The sequence below is a fragment of the Orcinus orca genome, chromosome 1 (genome assembly GCF_937001465.1).
Source record: "Orcinus orca chromosome 1, mOrcOrc1.1, whole genome shotgun sequence".
In the NCBI taxonomy this organism is placed as follows: domain Eukaryota; kingdom Metazoa; phylum Chordata; class Mammalia; order Artiodactyla; family Delphinidae; genus Orcinus; species Orcinus orca.
The window spans coordinates 11,343,644-11,365,302 of NC_064559.1; the positions used below are offsets into that span (position 1 = coordinate 11,343,644).

A 21,659-nucleotide genomic window follows, 5' to 3' on the forward strand; every position below is an offset into this window, starting at 1 on the left:
GTCCTTTCTAGCATCTCTTGGTATGAGCTGAAGGGGAATTGGCACCAAAGGCAGGGTTGGGTTTTAGTTAAGGGTTAGGAAAGAACACATTGAGCACAGAGGGCTTTTGGCTTTTTTTTGTAGAACACTTTGCTGATTGTTCTCTCCTGGCCACGTTCAATGTTATTTCTCCCTTCCTAGCCAGCCTCACACCAAAACTAAGCACATATGCACGTCAAAACTTATCACTGTTTATGTACTTGCCATATTTAATCAGGCAAAGGAAATGTGATTCTTCACCATTGGAAAGATTGAGGGTGGTGGGTTTTGTTCTTGGTGTTTTGTTTTTGCTGTAGTACTTATAAACTCTTCAGACTTCACCAGCATAAATTGTTTGCCTTCAGCTTTCCCCAGTTTGGGATCTACTTCTTAACCTCATTTCTCAAAATTGAAATTTGTAAAAATCTGTTACACTAGTCTGGGAGTCAGTTATATTCATTTAGTCAAGCAGCCATTACTATTTATTTAGAACCTATTATGTGGGAAAATATAGATCTTTAAAGCCTCAGTGAAAGTGGATTTTTCTCTCTTACTCAGAATGGCACCAAACCCCCACTGGATGCAGATGTAAATTTGGAAGCAGTTGCTGGTGACCTTCGCTGTGATTGCTATACGTGAGTATCTCCATCTCCAGTCAGTTAACTCTCTGAGGCTCAGTTTTCTCATGTACAAAATGAGGGAGAATGATGTTGGGAGGGTTAAATTAGGAATCCTGGAAAGCACCCAGCGTCTGGCTTTTCCTCCTTCTTCCTTCTTAGAGAAGGGACTACCCGTTTTGAGGCTCTGAGGAGTTCCCAGGAGTACGGGAGTCCTCTCATATGTTCACTCTTGGTACTCAGCTACCCTGACCACCATCACTGCCTTTCACAAATTGTCTCTGTCGTTCCAGAATATTAAAGCAGACATTTCACTACCAGCTGCCAAATTATCGAGGTGCTTCAGCACTTAAAAGAAAATAATCTACAGGTTTTTCAAGGCTCAGAATGCATTTTTCACAGCACACCTGTTAATATTCACACAGCCTGTAGTAAAAGCAGGAGGTCAAATATTTCTGCCTTCAGCTTTCATATGTGTGTGGTGGTTGTTGATTTTGTTGTTTCCTTCATGTGTTTTTAAGTAAATTTGTTAACTTTCCTCATTTTGGTTCACAGGGAAGAAAATGAAATTCACGTTGGACTAACAGGGGACATCTCTCCCTCTGGCTTATTTAAAAAGCCCTGTTGATTGTCCACAATATACTCGGGTGTTCAAGGTCAAATAATGTGCTTTCTGAAGCTAAGTCAGTCAAGGAGAGCAGTGTTTTAATCTTTGAGGTCTTCAGGAGTCTGTTGTTCAGCAGTGTAAATTTACATCCAAGGAACATAGCCACCGGTACTGATATAGGCACTCAGTTCTTTCCAGTTCTGGTTGAAGAATTTCACATAACTGTCTGTCTCTTTTTTTTTTTTTTAAATAAATTTATTTATTTATTTATTCATTTTTGTCTGCGTTGGGTCTTCGTTGCTGTGCGCGGGCTTTCTCTAGTTGTGGCAAACGGGGGCTACTCTTCATTGTGGTGCGCGGGCTTCTCATTGCGTTGGCTTCTCTTGTTGTGGAGCACGGGCTCTAGGCACACAGGCTGCAGTAGTTGTGGCATGTGGGTTCAGTAGTTGTGGCATACGGGCTTCGTTGCTTCGCGGCATGTGGGATCTTCCCGGACCAGGGCTCGAGCCCGTGTCCCCTGCATTGGCAGGCGGATTCTTAACCACTGCGCCACCAGGGAAGCCCACATAATCATCTCTTATTAAGATGATTCCACTTGAAACCATGGTGGTCATTTTTAGGGCGTGTGGCCAGGATCCAAAATTTAATGTCCAGTTTTTTCATATATGAACATCTAGGGATCTGAGTCTTGATCTTTGTTCTGCCACCTCAACCCCAACGCACCTGAGAGATTTGCCGCACTCTGGTCAGGACTCTTGGCTCACTTAAGAAAGCAGTGACTGTCTCAGTGAAAGGGAAATGGTCCCCCAGGCCGTGGTGGTGAGGGGCATATGTAAAAGCCCTACCTTAACTTTAAGGAGAATGTCTCTCTTCCCCTCATTGGGAGTCAAATGCATGCCAGTCTATAATTAATGAACTTACTGCTAAAGAAAATAAGACTTAAGTGAGTAGTTTACATGTTTGAGTGCTAAAATCTGAAGATTTTCAGTTGGTAGCAGAGGCAGTTTTGATGGCAGAACCTTCCCTGGGCCAAATCTTCTGGATTATACCACATAAGGAGTCAGTTAATAAATGGGTTAGGGTTAAAGTTGAATGTTGTATGTTTTGAGTTTTAATGCCACTGTCTTCACAGTTTGAAAGGCAGTATAATACTACAGTCTTCAGCTACTTGTTACATTATTGGTTAATGTGTGTGATTATTAAATAATGTTACAAACCTAACACATAACCAACAGAAAGATTGGATTCAGTTAATAATTTAAACTCTGTGGGTCTTTAATTTTATTAGTTATGTGTGTTGTCACATTATATGTTAAATGTTTGTCGAGAAATGAGGTTCTTATCCCCCAATTCAAAATCTTTCTCAAAGCATCTGTAAGAATCCTGTTAAAGATGTAATGTATTGAAACACCAGTCAGCCCCAATGTCTTTCATTGAACTCAAGAACCATGCTGACTCAGTATATTACACAGAACCATTAAATGAAGGTTTGTTAGTTCTTGTCATATTTTAAGTAATTTATGATGTATCCATTCAGCTTGAGCTTGAATCAAGTGCATCAAAGACTTTTTAGCATTTGTATTTTCCTTTTTTGAACTAAGGGTCATAAATGATTTCTTATATAAGCTTAGTTTAGACATTAGGTAATATACTATTGGTATATACTGGTAATGGGCCAGTTAGCACTTTAGCATGGGCCTTGTGAATGAAAGTTTTACAATAAATAATGTATAAGTTGCTTTCTACTGACTGGTTGTTTTAGACTTTTTATATTATCATTAGTATCTATAGAGATTAGCATGGGAATATTTATGATTCATTGCATTGTTTCCTTCATAATTTCCTTTCTTCTGAAAGTTAGAAATACTTTAGGTGAAAGCTAAAAGCTCTTTCCTACTGACCATGATCAGTTTATCCCACCATTATTGGTTAGTGTCTTTCCTGATTGTTTAATATGTGACTTAAAAAGAAATTGCTGTCAGACTTTTTTCTGGGCTTTTGCAGTGTCTAAGAATAAATGAATAAGAACGGTTCTTTTATTACAGGGGTGCAGATCTCTCTGCTTTGGTACGGGAGGCTTCTATCTGTGCCTTGAAGCAGGAAATGGCAAGACAGAAGAGTGGAAGTGAAAAAGGTACAGTTCTCTACAGAATCTCTCAGTCCTAGTTAATTATGACTCTGGTTACCTAAAATCACTGTTAACCTGGAAAATGTCCATTTTCTAACATCTATCATCTGTGATATTAAAACTGACATTTTTCTGATGAGACCTTTAGCAGCTGTTCTGGAATATTACATAACCTCTGTGGCTGACAACTATAATAATAGCAAAGTTATTGGGTGCCTAATAAAATGTTTTCTATCTTTCCTTATCATCATATACAAATGTTTAGAGTTAGGCAAGTAGGTCCATTTACTGTCTTCATCATGAGTTTGGTCTGTTTATCAATACTGGAAAACTTTCTCATTCTTTTTCTAAGGTGATATCTACTTTACTGTTAAAATGTAGCCTAAATTGAAGAGCTTAGAAAACACACAAACAAGAAGTAAAAATTGAAATAACTTCCCATATACTTACATTTTCCTTTGGGGCCATGTCAGCAGCTTTGCATTGTTCTTCACATTTGACAGTGTCTTTGATTGTATTATTTGGGTTACAAAACAATTCATTTGTGACCTGCAGGCCGACCATGCCAAGTACAAAAATAGCCTCTACTTTGCTTGGTTCCTGGGACAGTTGTTTGATCAGTTGCAGTGTGTGGCTATCTTCCTTACAGTACTGTCGAATACCTTCTTCAAAAGACCTGCCTTGTCCTCAAAACCTGTACTTTGATCTGAAGTTCAAGTCTAGGTTGATCTCCTTTTATTCAGTAGATTTCCCAGAAGATGTCTTTCTTTATTCTTATTTATTTCTTTTATTCTTTTCCCTTTTTTCTTTGGCTACCAGGAATCTTGGAGCTAAATTTTCTTTACAGTTGCAGCAGCATATGCTTAGCTTAGATTTGTCAACACATGTATCTTGATTGTGAAGTCCCTCATTTTTTTGGTTGTTTAAGATTCAGTTATCTGAACTTCTTTTATTGTAAGCTATTTTAAGTTCATTTTGGAAGTGGGTGGGATATAATTAGCAAAATTAGTATGTCTTATAAGAAATCATTATGTGGTAGTATGCTACCTGAGAGCTGAATCTGATAACTATCTTTGGATTTGTTTGTCACTAAAAATTAGCAGGCCTCTGTATATGTATTAGCTGCTACTAATAATTCTGATTGGGGACTTCCCTGGTGTTCTAGTGGTTAAGACTCCATGCTCCCAATGCATGGGGCCCAGGTTTGATCCCTGGTCAGGGAACTAGATTCCGCATGCCGCAACTAAAGATCCCACATGCCACAACAAAGATCCCACACATGGCAATGAAGATCCTGCGTGCCGCAACTGAGACCCGGCACAGCCAAATAAATAAATAAATGTTTTTTTAAAAAAAAATAATAATTCTGATTGGATGTTACTTTATAAACATGTGTAACAAATTTTGACATCCCTGCTTTGCTACAGTTTGCATTTGCAGCTGCCTGTCCTTCAGGGACTTTTTTTGTTTTTGTTTTTTGCAGTACGCGGGCCTCTCACTGTTGTGGCCTCTCCCATCGCGGAGCGCAGGCTCCAGACGCGCAGGCTCAGCGGCCATGGCTCACGGGCCCAGCCGCTCTGCGGCATGTGGGATCTTCCCGGACCGGGGCACAAACCCGTGTCTCCTGCATTGGCAGGCGGACTCTCAACCACTGCGCCACCAGGGAAGCCCCTTCAGGGACTTTTCATTGATATCTTACAGAACCTGAAATCAGTAATGCCATTCAACTTCCATTTGACCTGTTCAGCAACACATTGTATTTTACTTTTAAATACACTATCTTAATATCTGTATAAAAGTTTACTATTTTAAGTATAAATTGTCATCACTTAAGTTGTCACACTAAAATTGTAAACCAAGGCTTATTTAACATTTAGTTATTAAATTTCTCTTACTGTGTGATGGCATAACCTTTTAAGGAATTAAAACACCCTTCTATTCCAGTGTTGTGATATGACCTATATATATTATGTATTATGATATAATTCCATAGCATCTAATTACGTGTATGCACTCTTGAATACTATGGAATCCTACTTTCCATTCTTAGTTAAATTTATTTGAATTATCCTGAAAGAGAACAGTTCTACTTTTTCATGAACATTGCCATTAAGTTAAAGTAAACAGTACAAAGATAACAAAGGATTATCTGTTTATGAGTGATAGTTTTCTTTGGGTGGTACTGCATTAAAATCTGAGGAGCAGAATGTGGGGAAAATGGGGAGATACTGGTCAAAGGTTACAAACTTCCTGCTGCAAGATGAGTAAGTTCTGAGGATCCAGTGTAATAATTAGCAATACTGTGTTATATGCAGTTAACCCTTGAACAACATGGGTTTGAACTGTGCAGATCCACTTACACGTGGATTCTTTTCAGTAAATGTGTAGTATAGCACTACACAATCGACAATCAGTTGAATCCGCAGATAATGGAACCGCAGATTCGGAGGGCCAACTTTAACATTATATGCAGATTTTTGACTGAGGGTCACCACTCCTAACCCTGGCATTGTTCAAGTGTGAGCTGTACTTGAAAGTTGTTTGGAAAGTAGATCTTAAAAATTATCACCACAAAAATTAAAAAGCTATCATGAGGGGATAGAGGTGTTAACTAACCCTACTGTGATAACTATTTTGCAATATATTCACCCACCATATCATCATGTTGTACTCCTTAAACTTGAATGTGTTATATGCCAACAATATCTCAATAAAGCTGGGGAGAAAAACAAAGTAACAAAACACATGAACAGTTTTCTTTAAAGGATAAGAATCTTTAATTAAGTCTGGACAAAGTACTTTTTGGTGTAATTTGTTCCACAATAAACTGTTTTGATTGCTGGGGGAAAAAAGATTACAAATAAAAAGATTACACTTTTTAATATAGGATATTGTAAACATCACACATTTATGTAAAATTAAATGCGGTCAGGTATTTGTAAATTAAATTAAAAAGTGTCTAAAAACTTGAGCAGAATATATCTGGCTTGAGTATTGTTCTGAAAAAGATTAGAACCAGTGTCATCATTAATTTCCTCAGTGTTCCCCTTGAATGCTTAGAAGTCTCTCAAGAGAAATTAAGTTGTAAATCACAATTAGCATACTGTACCCAGATATGTATATTTATGCATTTGCTCCACAGGTGAACTCAAGGTTAGTCAGAAGCACTTTGAAGAAGCTTTCAAGAAAGTAAAGTCATCTGTATCAAAAGAGGTAAGCAGTGCTCTTTTTTTTTAACATCTTTATTGGGGTATAATTGCTTTACAATGGTGTGTTAGTTTCTGGTTTATAACAAAGTGAATCAGTTATACATATACATATGCTCCCATATCTCTTCCCTCTTGCGTCTCCCTCCCTCCCACCCTCCCTATCCCACCCCTCTAGGTGGTCACAAACCACCTAGCTGATCTCCCTGTGCTATGCAGCTGCTTCCCACTAGCTATCTACCTTACGTCTGGTAGTGTATATATGTCCATGCCTCTCTCTCGCTTTGTCCCAGCTCACCCTTCCCCCTCCCCATATCCTCAAGTCCGTTCTCTAGTAGGTCTGTGTCTTTATTCCTGTCTTACCCCTAGGTTCTTCATGACATTTTTTTTTCTTAAATTCCATATATATGTGTTAGCATACGGTATTTGTCTTTCTCTTTCTGACTTACTTCACTCTGTATGACAGACTCTAGGTCTATCCACCTCATTACAAATAGCTCAATTTCTTTTCTTTTTATGGCTGAGTAATATTCCATTGTATATATGTGCCACATCTTCTTTATCCATTCATCCGATGATGGACACTTAGGTTGTTTCCATCTCCTGGCTATTGTAAATAGAGCTGCAATGAACATTTTGGTACATGACTCTTTTTGAATTATGGTTTTCTCAGGGTATATGCCCAGTAGTGGGATTGCTGGGTCGTATGGTAAGTCTATTTTTAGTTTTTTAAGGAACCTCCATACTGTTCTCCATAGTGGTTGTATCAATTCACATTCCCTCCAGCAGTGCAAGAGTGTTCCCTTTTCTCCACACCCTCTCCAGCATTTATTGTTTCTAGATTTTTTGATGATGGCCATTCTGACTGGTATGAGATGATATCTTATTGTAGTTTTGATTTGCATTTCTCTAATGATTAATGATGTTGAGCATTCTTTCATGTGTTTGTTGGCAATCTGTATATCTTCTTTGGAGAAATGTCTATTTAGGTCTTCTGCCCATTTTTGGATTGGGTTGTAAGCAGTGCTCTTAAAGGTATAAGAGAAAAGCAACTAGAATTGAGTGTAGTAGGTATGTGAACTCATGAAAACGAGCAAAACAGTTGCCTTTGTGAGAGTGTTCTTGAGAGACTGTAATGTTGAATGTTTTTAGAGACTAAACACAAAGAGAAAATGACCTCTTGTGTGTTTCCACAAACTCAGAATTTTTAATCAGTCTCATTCAAGTATTATTGGACCTGCTTCATTTCACCCTTTTAAACAAATAATTTCTTATCTTCTTCAACCTAAGCTGCCCAGACTAAGCACTATGGACTTACCCATAGTTTCAGGAGACTAAAATACCTTCACCATAAGGTCAGAGAAGGGTTAAAAATCACTGTGACTTGTCCTTACAAAAACTACCGGATTTTCCCATATTTATTTCTTACTGTGTTGAGGTATTCTGTTTGTAATAAGTTAAATATTTGCTATTAAGGGAAGTCAGGTTACTATGACACTTACAAAGAGAGCAACAAAATATCCAACCCTAAGAAATGCATAAATTGAAAACTGTTGTGATAAGTTTTGTTCACTTGGATATCTTGTGTTTCTGAACTCCTAGAATGTGCCTTAGCCATGAGATCCTGTTTATTGACTGTACTAAAAGTTCCTTTAAGTCGTTTGCCATTTATTACTCCAGGCTCAGTGTTTATGATTACTCATTGAAAACACTTAAGTCCAAGTTCAAATACTTACTGGGTTGGCCAAAAAAGTTCGTTCAGGTTTTTCCATAACATCTTACAGAAAAACCCAAACGAACTTTTTTGGCCAACCTAATATATGCGATGGGTTGCTTTGTTCCAGTGCCTCCGGTTTTGGTGTAAATGCTCTAAGTTAGTTGACCATCTTATCACTTTTAACTAAAATAATCAGTTAAGGGGTTTGGGCTGGTGGTGGTATCTTTTAGGCCTATGACTTACTTCTTTTTCTGCTAGAGTAAAGTCAAGTCTGCTGAACTTGGACTGGTTCTTCTACCATATTTGGAGAAACGAAAGTCTGCTTTGACCTCTCAGGCATTTTTGTATACTAGAGGAAATGTTTTTATTTTACTGAATATCTTTGAATAAGATACTCTTATTAATTAAAACCAGAAACAGTTTTACAGTTAATCTTACTGGAAGTTTTCATTCTGATCAACAAGAGAGTACTGATATGTGTCCTCCCAAAGATTTAGTCATTAAAAAAATATATTTTTAATTGAAATTGTTTCTTATCTACAGCCAAGTTTTGAGGCTTTTCAGGAATTAGGACATACTGACATAGCTCTGCATTTGGCACTCTCATGCTGTAACCTTTTTTTAATTGAAATTTAATTTACCTATGTAATGCACAAGTACAGTTCTGTAAGTTTTGGCAAATGTAACCAGCACTACAATCAATACAGAGGACATTTTAATCACTTCAGAAAGTCCCTTGTGTTCTTTTGTAGTTGTCAGTCCCTTTCTAAACGCTGCTCTAGGTAACCCCTGATCTGACTTCTGTCATCATGCTCAAACTTTGCCTGTTTTAGAACTTTATGTAAATGCAGTCATACATGCAGTCATACAATATATACTCATTTGTCTGGCTTCTTTTGCTCAGTTTATTGTTTTAGAGACTCATCCACTTTGCTCTGTTTTTCACTAGCTTGATGTATCCTCTTGCTGAGTAGTTTCCCATTATATGAATATACCACAATTTGCTTATCCTTTCCCCTGTTGGTGGACACTTCAGTTGTTTCCAGTTTTTGGCTTTTATGGATAATGGTGCTCTGAATGTGTGTGGGGTTTTTTTTGGGGGGTGGGGGAACATGTGTTTTTATTTCTCTTGAGTAAATAACCAAGAGAGGGGACTTCCTTGATGGTCCAGTGGCTAAGACCATGCTGCCAACGCAGGGGGCCCCAGTTCGATCCCTGGTCAGGGAACTAGATCCCACATGCTGCAACTAAGAGTTCACATACCACAACTAAAAAATCCCAGATGCCGCAACTAAGTCCCGATGCAGCCAAGTAAATAAATAAATACATATTAAAGAAAAAAAATGACCAGGAGAGGAATTGGTGGGTCTTATGGTGAATTTATGTTTAACTTTGTAGAGAACTGCCAGCCTTCTTTCCAAAGTGGCTGTAATACCGTTTTACATTTTATGAGAGTTCTAGTTGGCTCACAGTCTCACCAACACTTAAATATTTTCAGTCTTTTAATTTTAGCCATTCTACTGGATGTGGAATAGTATCCTTTTGTGGTCTAAATGTGTGTTTCCCTAATGACTAAAATGTTGAGCATATTTTCATATGCTTATTGGTCATTTGGATATCTTATTTTGTGTCCTCATCTTTTGCTCTTAAAAAATTGAGTTGTTTCCTTATTATTCAGTTGTACAAATTCTTAGTTCATCTTAGATAGAAGCCTTTTATCAGATATGCATATTGAGGAAATATTCTCCTAACCTGTTGTTGACCTTTTTATTTTCTAAAGGCATCTATTGAAGAGCAGAAGTTTTTAATTTAGATGAAGTTCAATTTATCTTTTTTTTTATAATTTGTGTGCTTCTGTCATAAGAAATCTTGACTATCCTAAGTTTGCAAAAATGTTCTCCTTTGCATTTTTTCTAGTAGTTTAATAGTTTCTACTTTATTAGAAAGTGAATCAGCTATACATATACATATATCCCCATATCTCCTCCCTCTTGCGTCTCCCTCCCACCCTCTCTATCCCACCCCTCTAGGTGGTCACAACATCAATTGGTTTTTATATATTGACCTGGGATAGCTCCTCATTTGTCACTCTTTTAACTTTCTTTACCTCTAAAAAGATCACTTCAGTTTTCTAGAAACTTGTTAGTATTTGCTTGCTGTAATTTTTTTTTTTAACATCTTTATTGGAGTATAATTGCTTTACAGTGGTATGTTAGTTACTACCTTATAACAAAGTGAATCAGGGCTTCCCTGGTGGCGCAGTGGTAGAGAGTCCGCCTGCTGATGCAGGGGACACGGGTTCGTGCCCCGGTCCGGGAAGATCCCACATGCTGCAGAGCGGCTGGGCCTGTGACCCATGGCCGCTGAGCCTGCACGTCCGGAGCCTGTGCTCTGCAACGGAAGAGGCCAAAACAGTGAGAGGCCCACGTACAGCAAAAAAAAAAAAAAAAAAAAAAGTGAATCAGTTATACATACACATATGTTCCCGTATCTCTTCCCTCTTGCGTCTCCCTCCCTCCCACCCTCCCTATCCCACCCTTCTAGGTGGTCACAAACCACCGAGCTGATCTCCCTGTGCTATGCAGCTGCTTCCCACTAGCTATCTATTTTACATTTAGTAGTATATATACGTCCATGCCACTCTCTCACTTTGTCACAGCTTACCCTTCCCCCTCCTCATATCCTCAAGTCCATTCTCCAGTAGGTCTGTGTCTTTATTTACCCCTAGGTTCTTCATGACCTTTTATTTTTTTTCCTTAGATTCCATATATATGTGTTAGCATACAGTATTTGTTTTTCTCTTTCTGACTTACTTCACTCTGTATGACAGACTCTAGGTCCATCCACCTCACAACAAATAACTCAATTTCGTTTCTTTTTATGGCTGAGTAATATTCCATTGTATATATGTGCCACATCTTCCTTATCCATTCATCCGATGATGGACACTTGGGTTGCTTACATGTCCTGGCTATTGTAAATACAGCTGCAATGAACATTTTATACATGACTCTTTTTGAATTATGGTTTTCTCAGGGTATATGCCCAGTAATGGGATTGCTGGGTCGTATGGTAAGTCTATTTTTAGTTTTTTAAGGAACTTCCATACTGTTCTCCATAGTGGCTGTATCAATTTACATTCCCACCAACAGTTCAAGAGTGTTCCCGTTTCTTCACACCCTCTCCAGCATTTATTGTTTCTAGATTTTTTGTTGATGGCCATTCTGACCCGTGTGAGATGATATCTCATTGTAGTTTTGATTTGCATTTCTCTAATGATTAATGATGTTGAGCATTCTTTCATGTGTTTGTTTTTTTTTTAACATCTTTATTGGGGTATAATTGCTTTACAATGGTGTGTTAGTTTCTGGTTTATAACAAAGTGAATCAGTTATACATATACATATGCTCCCATATCTCTTCCCTCTTGCGTCTCCCTCCCTCCCACCCTCCCTATCCCACCCCTCTAGGTGGTCACAAAGCACCGAGCCGATATCCCTGTGCCATGAGGCTGCTTCCCACTAGCTATCTCCCTTACGTTTGTTACTGTATATATGTCCATGACTCTCTCTCGCCCTGTCACAGCTCACCCTTCCCCCTCCCCTTATCCTCAAGTCCGTTCTCCAGTAGGTCTGTGTCTTTATTCCTGTCTTACCGCTAGGTTCTTCATGACATTTTTTTTCTTAAATTCCATATATATGTGTTAGCATACAGTATTTGTCTTTTTCTTTCTGACTTACTTCACTCTGTATGACAGACTCTAGGTCTATCCACCTCATTACAAATAGCTCAATTTCATTTTTTTATGGCTGAGTAATATTCCATTGTATATATGTGCCACATCTTCTTTATCCATTCATCCGATGATGGGCACTTAGGTTGTTTCCATCTCCGGGCTATTGTAAATAGAGTTGCAGTGAACATTTTGGTACATGACTCTTTTTGAATTTTGGTTTTCTCAGGGTATATGCCCAGTAGTGGGATTGCTGGGTCATATGGTAGTTCTATTTGTAGTTTTTTAAGGAACCTCCATACTGTTCTCCATCATGGCTGAACCAATTCACATTCTCACGAACAGTTCAAGAGTGTTCCCTTTTCTCCACACCCTCTCCAGCATTTATTGTTTCTAGATTTTTTTGATGATGGCCATTCTGACCGGTGTGAGATGATATCTCATTGTAGTTTTGATTTGCATTTCTCTAATGAATAATGATGTTGAGCATTCTTTCATGTTTTTGTTGGCAGTCTGTTTATCTTCTTTGGAGAAATGTCTTTTTAGGTCTTCGGTCCATTTTTCGATTGCGTTGTTTGTTTTTTTGTTATTGAGCTGCATGAGCTGCTTGTAAATTTTGGAGATTAATCCTTTGTCAGTTGATTCATTTGCAAATATTTTCTCCCATTCTGAGGGCTGTCTTTTTGTCTTGTTTATGGTTTCCTTTGCTGTGCGAAAGCTTTGAAATTTCATTAGGTCCCATTTGTTTATTTTTGTTTTTATTTCCATTTCTCTAGGAGGTGGGTCAAAAAGGATCTTTCTGTGATTTATGTCATAGAGTGTTCTGCCTATGTTTTCCTCTAAGAGTTTGATAGTGTCTGGCCTTATATTTAGGTCTTTAATCCATTTTGAGTTTATTTTTGTGTATGGTGTTAGGGAGTGTTCTAATTTCATATTTTTATGTGTACCTGTCCAGTTTTCCCAGCACCACTTATTGAAGACGCTGTCTTTTCTTCACTGTATATTCTTGCCTCCTTTATCAAAGATAACGTGACCACATGTGTGTGGGTTTACCTCTGGGCTTTCTATCCTGTTCCATTGATCAATATTTCGGCATTTGTGCCAGTACCATACTGTCTTGATTACTGTAGCTTTGTAGTATAGTCTGAAGGCAGGGATCCTGATTCCTCCAGCTCCATTTTTCATTCTCAAGATTGCTTTGGCTATTGGGGGTCTTTTGTGTTTCCATACAAATTGTGAAATTTTTTGTTCTAGTTCTGTGAAAAATGCCAGTGGTAGTTTGATAGGGATTGCATTGAATCTGTAGATTGCTTTGGGTAGTAGAGTCATTTTCACAATGTTGATTCTTCCAATCCAAGAACATGGTCTATCTGTCCATCTGTTTGTATCATCTTTAATTTCTTTCATCAATGTCTTATAGTTTTCTGCATACAGGTCTTTTGTCTCCTTAGGTAGATTTATTCCTAGATACTTTATTTTTTTTGTTGCAGTGGTAAATGGGAGTGTTTTCTTAATTTCAGTTTCAGACTTTTCATCATTAGTGTATAGTAATGCCAGAGATTTCTGTGCATTAATTTTGTATCCTGCTACTTTACCAAATTCATTGATTAGCTCTAGCAGTTTTCTGGTAGCATCTTTACGATTCTCTATGTATAGTATCATGTCATCTGCAAACAGTGACAGCTTTACTTCTTCTTTTCCAATTTGGATTCCTTTTATTTCTTTTTCTTCCCTTTGCTGTGGCTAAAACTTCCAAAGCTATGTTGAATAATAGTGGTGAGAGTGGGCAACCTTGTCTTATTCCTGATCTTAGTGGAAATGGTTTCAGTTTTTCACCATTGAGAACGATGTTGGCTGTGGGTTTGTCATATATGGCCTTTATTATGTTGAGGAAAGTTCCCTCTATGCCTACTTTCTGCAGGGTTTTATCATAAATGGGCATTGAATTTTGTCAAAAGCTTTCTCTGCATCTATTGAGATGATCTTATTCAATTTGTTAATATGGTGTATCACTTTGATTGGTTTGCATGTATTGAAGAATCCTTGCATTCCTGGAATAAATCCTACCTGGTCATGGTGTATGATCCTTTTAATGTGCTGTTGGATTCTGTTTGCTAGTATTTTGTTGAGGATTTTTGCATCTGTCTTCATTAGTGATATTGGCCTGTAGTTTTCTTTTTTGTGACATCCTTGTCTGATTTTGGTATCAGGGTGATGGTGGCCTCGTAGAATGAGTTTGGGAGTGTTGCTCCCTCTGCTGTATTTTGGAAGAGTTTGAGAAGGTAAGGTGTTAGATCTTCTCTAAATGTTTGATATAATTTGCCTGTGAAGCCATCTGTCCTGGGCTTTTGTTTGTTGGAAGATTTTTAATCACAGTTTCAATTTCAGTGCTTGTGATTGGTCTTTTCATATTTTCAATTTCTTCCTGATTCAGTCTTGGCAGGTTGTGCATTTCTAAGAATTTGTCCATTTCTTCCAGGTTGTCCATTTTATTGGCATAGAGTTGCTTGTAGTAATCTCTCATGATCCTTTGTATTTCTGCAGTGTCAGTTGTTACTTCTCCTTTTTCATTTCTAATTCTATTGATTTGAGTCTTCTCCCTTTTTTTTCTTGATGAGTCTGGCTAATGGTTTATCAATTTTGTTTATCTTCTCAAAGAACCAGCTTTTAGTTTTATTGATCTTTGTTATCGTTTCCTTCATTTCTTTTCCATTTATTTCTGATCTGATGTTTATGATTTCTTTCCTTCTGCTAACTTGGGGGTTTTGTTGTTCTTCTTTCTCTAATTTTCTTGCTGTAATTTTGAAAAGCTTCTGTGTTCAATGTTCAAGTAATTTTATTACAGATGGCTACAAAAATGTCATGCAAAGTTTGAAAATTGTTTGGCCTGTCCTTAAATTTGGCCACGTTTTCATCCTTGCAGGTATAATAATTAAAGATTAAATCTTTATTTTACCACCTTTGCTTACTCTTTGCAGGTAAATTTGAAACCAGTGTTAACGTTATGTTTATTGGGGGCTCAGTCCTTTCTTGTTCTGGTTCTAGTTCTTCAAAGTTCAAAGCTGTACCAAAGAACTTCTTCCTTCCTTAAATTTTTTTTTTTAATTGAAGTATAGTTGATTTACAATGTTGTGTTAGTTTCTGGTGTTCAGCAAAGTGATTCAGATATATATATACGTATATGATGTGTATGTATATGTATTCTTTTTCATTTTCTTTTCCATTATGGTTTATTATAAGATACTAAATATAGTTCCCTGTGCTACACAGTAGGACCTTGTTGTTTATTTTATATATAGTAGTTTGTATCTGCAATCCCAAACTCCTAATTTATCCTTCCCCTTTATAGCCCCTTTGGTAGCCATAAGTTTGTTTTCTATGTCTGTGAGTGTTTCTGTTTTGTAAATAAGTTCATTTGTATCATATTTTAGATTCTATATATAAATAATATCATATGGTATTTGTCTTTATCTGACTTCACTTAGTACGGTAATCTCTAGGTGTATCCATGTTGCTTCAAATGGCATTATTTCATTCTTTTTATGGCTGAGTAATGTTTCATTGTATATATATACTACATCTTCTTTATCCATTCATCTGTTGATGGACATTTAGGTTGCATCCATGTCTTGATTGTTGTAAATAGTGCTGCTGTGAACATTGGGGTACATATATGTTTTCGAACTAGAGTTTTTTTCTGGATATATGCCCAGGGGTGGGATTGCTGGATTCTATGCCAGCTCTATTTTTAGAAGAACTTCTTCCTTCTAATTTAGGAGAATTCAGTTGAAATTAGAGGAGTTGTATGGTCAAATAAAATCCATTTCAAAAATCAGACCAAAAGAAAAACATCAAACCAAAAGAAAGGTGTGACATTTGTTGAGATGTTTTTCTGAACGTAAGGTTGAGCAGCTCATTTATCAGCCACCTCTTTCTACTTTTAATATTAGGGCTCTTTTAGTTGTAAATGACAGAAACCCAACTCAAACTAATGTAAGTGGGAAAAAAGAGGAACTCATTGGTCCACATAACAAGGAAGTTGAGAGTACTGCTGGCTTCAGGCATGCTAGATCCATAAACCTCATTGCTTCATCTCATGGGGGTAGATGGCTGCCTGCAGGCCCAGATACACAGGGGGTTTATTAATCCCCAGAGCAAGAGAATTCCCTGATAGCTCTGGCAGGAGAGTTTCAGGGAGCCTGTGATTAGTCCAGCTCAGGTTAGAGCCCATGACAAAACCAATCACTATGACTCACTAGGAAATTAGATACTCTGGCCAGGCAGATTCTAAAGGACATAGTTTTGTAAAGGTCATGACTTCAAGCCCTAGAATGAAAAGCTGTAGATAAGACACTGGCATCAAGTTAATTGACTTGTTAGCTGCAGGGTAGTCTTTTCACACTAAAAGAGAATCACTAGATTTTGTTAAATGTAAAAGGAACACTTACTACATTTTAACATTTCAGACATACTTACAGAGATAGCAGTTGCTTTGAAGTGAGTTAACATTAAATAAATGATCAGGAGATGTCAAAAAAGGAAAAAGAAAACTGAAAGAAGAAGGGTGTGCACATTCTCTCCCAAAGTCCGCGGAGCTGGTCTTTACAGTTCTGAAATATTCATCATGCTCTCCTGCCAGGTAAATCATTCCTACTAGCTGGTGCCTTCTTCCTTGAAGCAGTTGGCTCCCAGGTGCCACATGGTTGTTAATTTGAGGTTGGGCAACAACGGCATGTGAAGTGGATTCCGTGTCCAGCAATTGGCTGACATGATAGTAGGGTGTAGTTTAGAGGCCAAATGCAGGAACGTGTCACCTGACCCAGTAAATCCTTGGTAACCAGTTGAGGGTGGAAAGTGAACACATGAGCAAATATTCCTTCTCTGAGTCTCTACCCGTATTCCTCATTCATTCCCACTTCATTGGTACCAAACTTTTAGGCTCCATCTGAAGATACCTGCCCTGTCCTAGTTTCTGGTGAGAGGCCATGTCCTATTGTGGTCCTAAGAAGACTTAATAGACTGGTAATTTGTTATGACAGATATCCCAACAAAGAAGATTGAACTCTTTTTGCCAGTTGCTTCTCAGTCACTGTTAATTCTCTCCCCTCAATTAAGTCAAATTCTCTTGTCCAACATGTGTCACTTCATAGACCTATGAAGCATAACTTATTTTGCTGGTTTGGTTTTTTCAGTAATAACTGCTCACCAGAGACCTGAGGCTAGGTTAACTATTAATAAATGTTGAGACCTTGAGATTATTTTCCCAGCTATTATCTCAAATTATAGCCTTTTCACTCTGCCTACTATTGCATTGTTCAGATGTCAGGAAGGAAACCTTACTCAAACATAAATTATAATTTTCTTTTCCTCCTCTACTAAAGCCACACCATAGAAACTCTCCTGTTTTATTAACTCGTTGTTTTAGTGTTTTCCACACCCACTGGCCGGAACACATTGATTCTCTTCTTCACACTCAGGATTATATGGTTCATCCATTTGCTTGATCCAGCCTGTCACATTGACATTTATGAGAGAAAAACTTCCCAAGTATAGTCCCTCTTGCCTCTAGCTGTGTATTGAGTTGCCTAAGATCCCATCCATCCATAAATATCACATACCTACTGTACATATGCCAGCCTCTGTGCTAGACTCACAAGATATATTTAAAATCACATAAGATGTGGATTAGGAACCATTTTGAGCAATTAAGAGTTGTATGGTAAGCACTACCATAGATGTGTACATAGAATACATACTAACCTGGTCACTCAATTCTGTTAATGTTAGAGAATTGTTTGCAAACAGCTTTTGCTTCAGAGGTATCAACTACAGTATGACAAAGGCCATATGACTGATTTTATTAAAAAACTGGACCTATAATTCCACACAAGGTAGAATTTTTTTTATCCTCTTAGGAACATCCCTTGGAAGGCTACATGTATGCCCTAGTGATGCTACTTCATTCTAATATATTCTCTTTAATATTTTTGGTGATCATAAATCTTTAAGTATTTGATCTCTGGAAACTACACTAGTGAATAAGAAGATATAACTTCTCTTTTGGAGGTAGGCATGGTGTGAATTTTGAGTAAATGATAAATGAGACAGATGACCAAGCTGATTATTTCTTTGTTTGATCTTTTAAAAAAATAAGGCACAACGTTAAGGTAAAGAGACTACTTTCCTTGTTTGGCATATTAACTGGCCCTTATGAAATTATTACTTATGAAACTAACAGTGGTTGCTTGTGGGAAAAGAAACTGAGTAACTGGAGGACAGAGGTGTGAAAGTTGACCTTCCATCCTGTTTGAATTTTGAACCATGTGAATGTATTACCTCTCTTTAAAAATTAAATACTTAAAAAATAATAATTTAAAAGATCTGTAAGGCCAAAATAGTAATAATAGTTATCTTTGGAAATTAAGGATTAATTTTTTTTTTTGCTTATCTGTATTTTCTTTACATTTCTACAAAAATATTGTTTTATAACTTAAAATGTTATTTTTTTATTAAAAAAGGAACTGCTTTAATCTGGCTATAAGCAAAGCATGCTTAAAATGTCTTTACATATATTATTTAGCAGTGGTGTTGAAATACAGAGGCCCTTTTATCCTATTTCAGAGTTAATTCAGCATTTCACTAATACCTATTTTCTGTTCACCTTTGACACGGTTTGAGAGGTACTTGAGGGGAGTCGGTCCAGTGGTTAGGACTTGGTGCTTTCACTGCCGAGGGCCTGGGTTCGATTGCTCGTCAGGGAACATTACATTTATCGTGCACTTTATTTCTATTATTACTATATTGTAATATATAATGAAATAATTATACAACTCACCATAATGCTGACAGGAGGCAGAGCTCAGGCAGTAATGCGAGCAATGGGGAGCGGCTGCAAACACAGATGAAGCTTTGCTCGCTCACCTGCCACTCACCTCCTGCTGTGTGGCCCAGTTCCTAACAGGCCACGGACCAGTAGCAGGGGTTGGGGACCCCTGTTCTATGGGATTTGACAAATACGTAATGACATAAATCTACCACCATAGTGTCTTACAGTATAGTTTCACTGCTCTGTGCTCAACACTCCCTCCCCCAACCCCTGATATTTTTACTGTCTCTATAGCTTTGCCTTTTCCAGAATGTCCTACAGTTGGAATCATACATTAGTGTTTTCAGGTTGACTTCTTTCACAGTGATATGCATTTAAGGTTCCTCTCTGTCCTTCATGGCTTGATAGTCCACTTCTTTCTAGCACTAAATATTCCATTGTCTGGATGTGCCATAATTTATCCATTCACATACTGAAGGCCATCTTGGTTGCTTTCAGGTTTTGGCAATTATGAATAAAGCTGCTGTAAACATTTGTATGCATGTTTTTGTGTGGACATACATTTTCAACTCAATTGGTTAAATACCATGGAGCATGATTTCTGGATTTTCTAGTAAGAGCATGTTTAGTTTGGTAAGAAACTGCCAAACTGTCTTCCAGAATGGCTGCACCATTTTGCATTCCCACCAGCAATAGATGAGAATTCTTGTTGCTCCACAGCCTTACCAAAAAAAAAAAAAAAAAAAAAGTTAGTGTGACCACAGTGAGAATCCACTACACATCTACCAGAATGACTAAAATTTAAGGGACTGACAACAGGACTTCCCTGGTGGTTCAGTGGTTAAGAATCCTCCTGCCAATGAAGGGGGCATGGGTTCGAGCCCTGGTCCAGGAAGATCCCAAATGCCGCAGAGCAACTAAGCCTGTGTGCCACAACTACTGAAGCCCACGTGCCTAGAGCCCGTGTTCCACAACAAAAGAAGCCACCGCAATGAGAAGCCCGCGCACCGCAACAAAAAGTAACCCCCACTCGCCGCAACTAGAGAAAGCCTGCGCACAGCAACAAAGACCTAACGCAGCCAAACATATATACATAGATAAATAAAAGACTGACAGCACCAAATGGTGGCAGGGATGTGAAGCAACTAGAACTCTCATAGATTGTTACTGAAAATGTAGAATGATACCACCAACTGGAAAATGCTGTGGCAGTTTCTTACAAATGTTAATGTAGTATAAGATGCCTCTGCTGCTGCCTCCCATTCTCATCTGGACCCAGTACAGTTTAGAGTTTTGCTTTCTTCATTAAATAGATATAGACATAAGAACCTTTTAATCTGATTTTTACAGCAAACTTTAGTCAACAATTATAAGAGTCGTGGGCATTCCCTGTAAAAAGGAGTCTGTATGGACTTTAAATCAGGGAGGTAAGGCCACCTCTCTTTGTTTGCTCCGGTTGCTATAACAAAGTACCACCAACTGGGTGGCTTAAACCACAGAAATTTATTTTCTCACAGATCTGGAAATTAGAAGTCCAAGATCAAGGTACTGGCAGGGTTGGTTTCTTCTGGGCCCTGTTTGGATATGACGGTCTTCTCCCTTTGTCTTTACATGGTCTTCCCTCTGTGCGTGTCTGTGTCTTAATCATCTCTTCTTTTTTTTTTTTTTTTAATTTATTTATTTTTGGCTGTGTTGGGTCTTCGTTGCTGCGTGTGGGCTTTCTCTAGTTGTGGCGAGCGGGGGCTGTTCTTCATTGCCGCACGCGACTTCTCATTGTGGTGGCTTCTCGTTGCAGAGCATGGGCTCTAGGCACGCAGCCTTCAGTAGTTGTGGCACGCAGGCTCATAGTTGTGGCTCGTGGGTTCTAGAGCACAGGCTCAGAAGTTGTGGCACACGGGCTTAGTTGCTCCACGGCACGTGGGATCTTCCTGGACCAGGGCTCAAACCCATGTCCCCTGTATTGGCAGGAGGATTCTTAACCACTGCACCACCAGGGAAGTCCTTAATCATCTATTCTTATAAAGACACCAAGTTGTATTGGATGTCGTAGAGCCCACCCTAATGACTTCATTTTAACTTAATCACCACTTTTAAGACCCTGTCTCCAAATCCAGTCACACTCTGAGGTACTGGGGGTGAGGACTTCAACATCTGAATTTTGGGGAACACAGGTAAACCCATGTCAGACAGTGACCAGCTCTATATTCTGTCCTCTCCTCTCAGGATCAAGCGATGTATGAAGCTCTGCAGTGGTCCCTCAGCCGGTGACTTCTCCAGCAGCAGGCCTTCAGGGAGTCCAGTGCATCGAGCTGCCAAAGATACCCACGTGCTCTGAGCTGTCCGCTTTCAACTTGACACAGATGTGGTCTCACGTAAGCATTTTATGCTCAAATTAATGAGGCCAAGTCAGAGCTAAAGATTCTTCCCATCTGGCCAACCTTGTATGGAAACACCCTATACCTCCTGTTTAAGAAAAAGAAAATAATCTTTAACTGTCAAAATAAAATAAGATACCTTTTTTAAATAGAATGTTTATTTTGAAACAACCTTGACTCTACTACAGGAAAGTTGCAGTCACAATGGAAAGAACTCCCCCTCGCCCCGAACTGTCTGAGAGTATTGGCCAACCTGATGCCCCATCACCCCCAAATACTTTAATGTACACTTCCTACACACCAGGTTTCCCTGCATAACCAGCCATCAACATCAGGACATCAGCTGTGATACTTTGCTACCATGTAATCCTCAGGCTCCATTCAGGTTTCTCCAGTTGTCCCAATAATGTCCTTTATAACAAAGGGATCTAG

General features: G+C 38.3%; 1 protein-coding gene across 3 annotated transcripts in view; it reads left to right on the forward strand.

The window, feature by feature from the left end:
* NVL (nuclear VCP like) overlaps positions 1-21,381 on the forward strand; it is a 98,957-nt gene extending 77,576 nt beyond the window's left edge. For 2 of the 3 annotated variants that reach the window (XM_004270997.4, XM_049705678.1), the window contains 4 exons: positions 577-653; positions 3,288-3,376; positions 6,513-6,583; positions 21,076-21,381. In XM_004270997.4, coding sequence (XP_004271045.1) covers positions 577-653; positions 3,288-3,376; positions 6,513-6,583; positions 21,076-21,120 — 282 coding nt within the window. In that variant the 3' untranslated portion in view covers positions 21,121-21,381. Of the gene's footprint in view, positions 1-576; positions 654-3,287; positions 3,377-6,512; positions 6,584-21,075 lie in introns of those variants that run through there. The other variant, XR_007475414.1, reaches the window with a different exon arrangement.
* Positions 21,382-21,659: the final 278 nt, after the last annotated feature.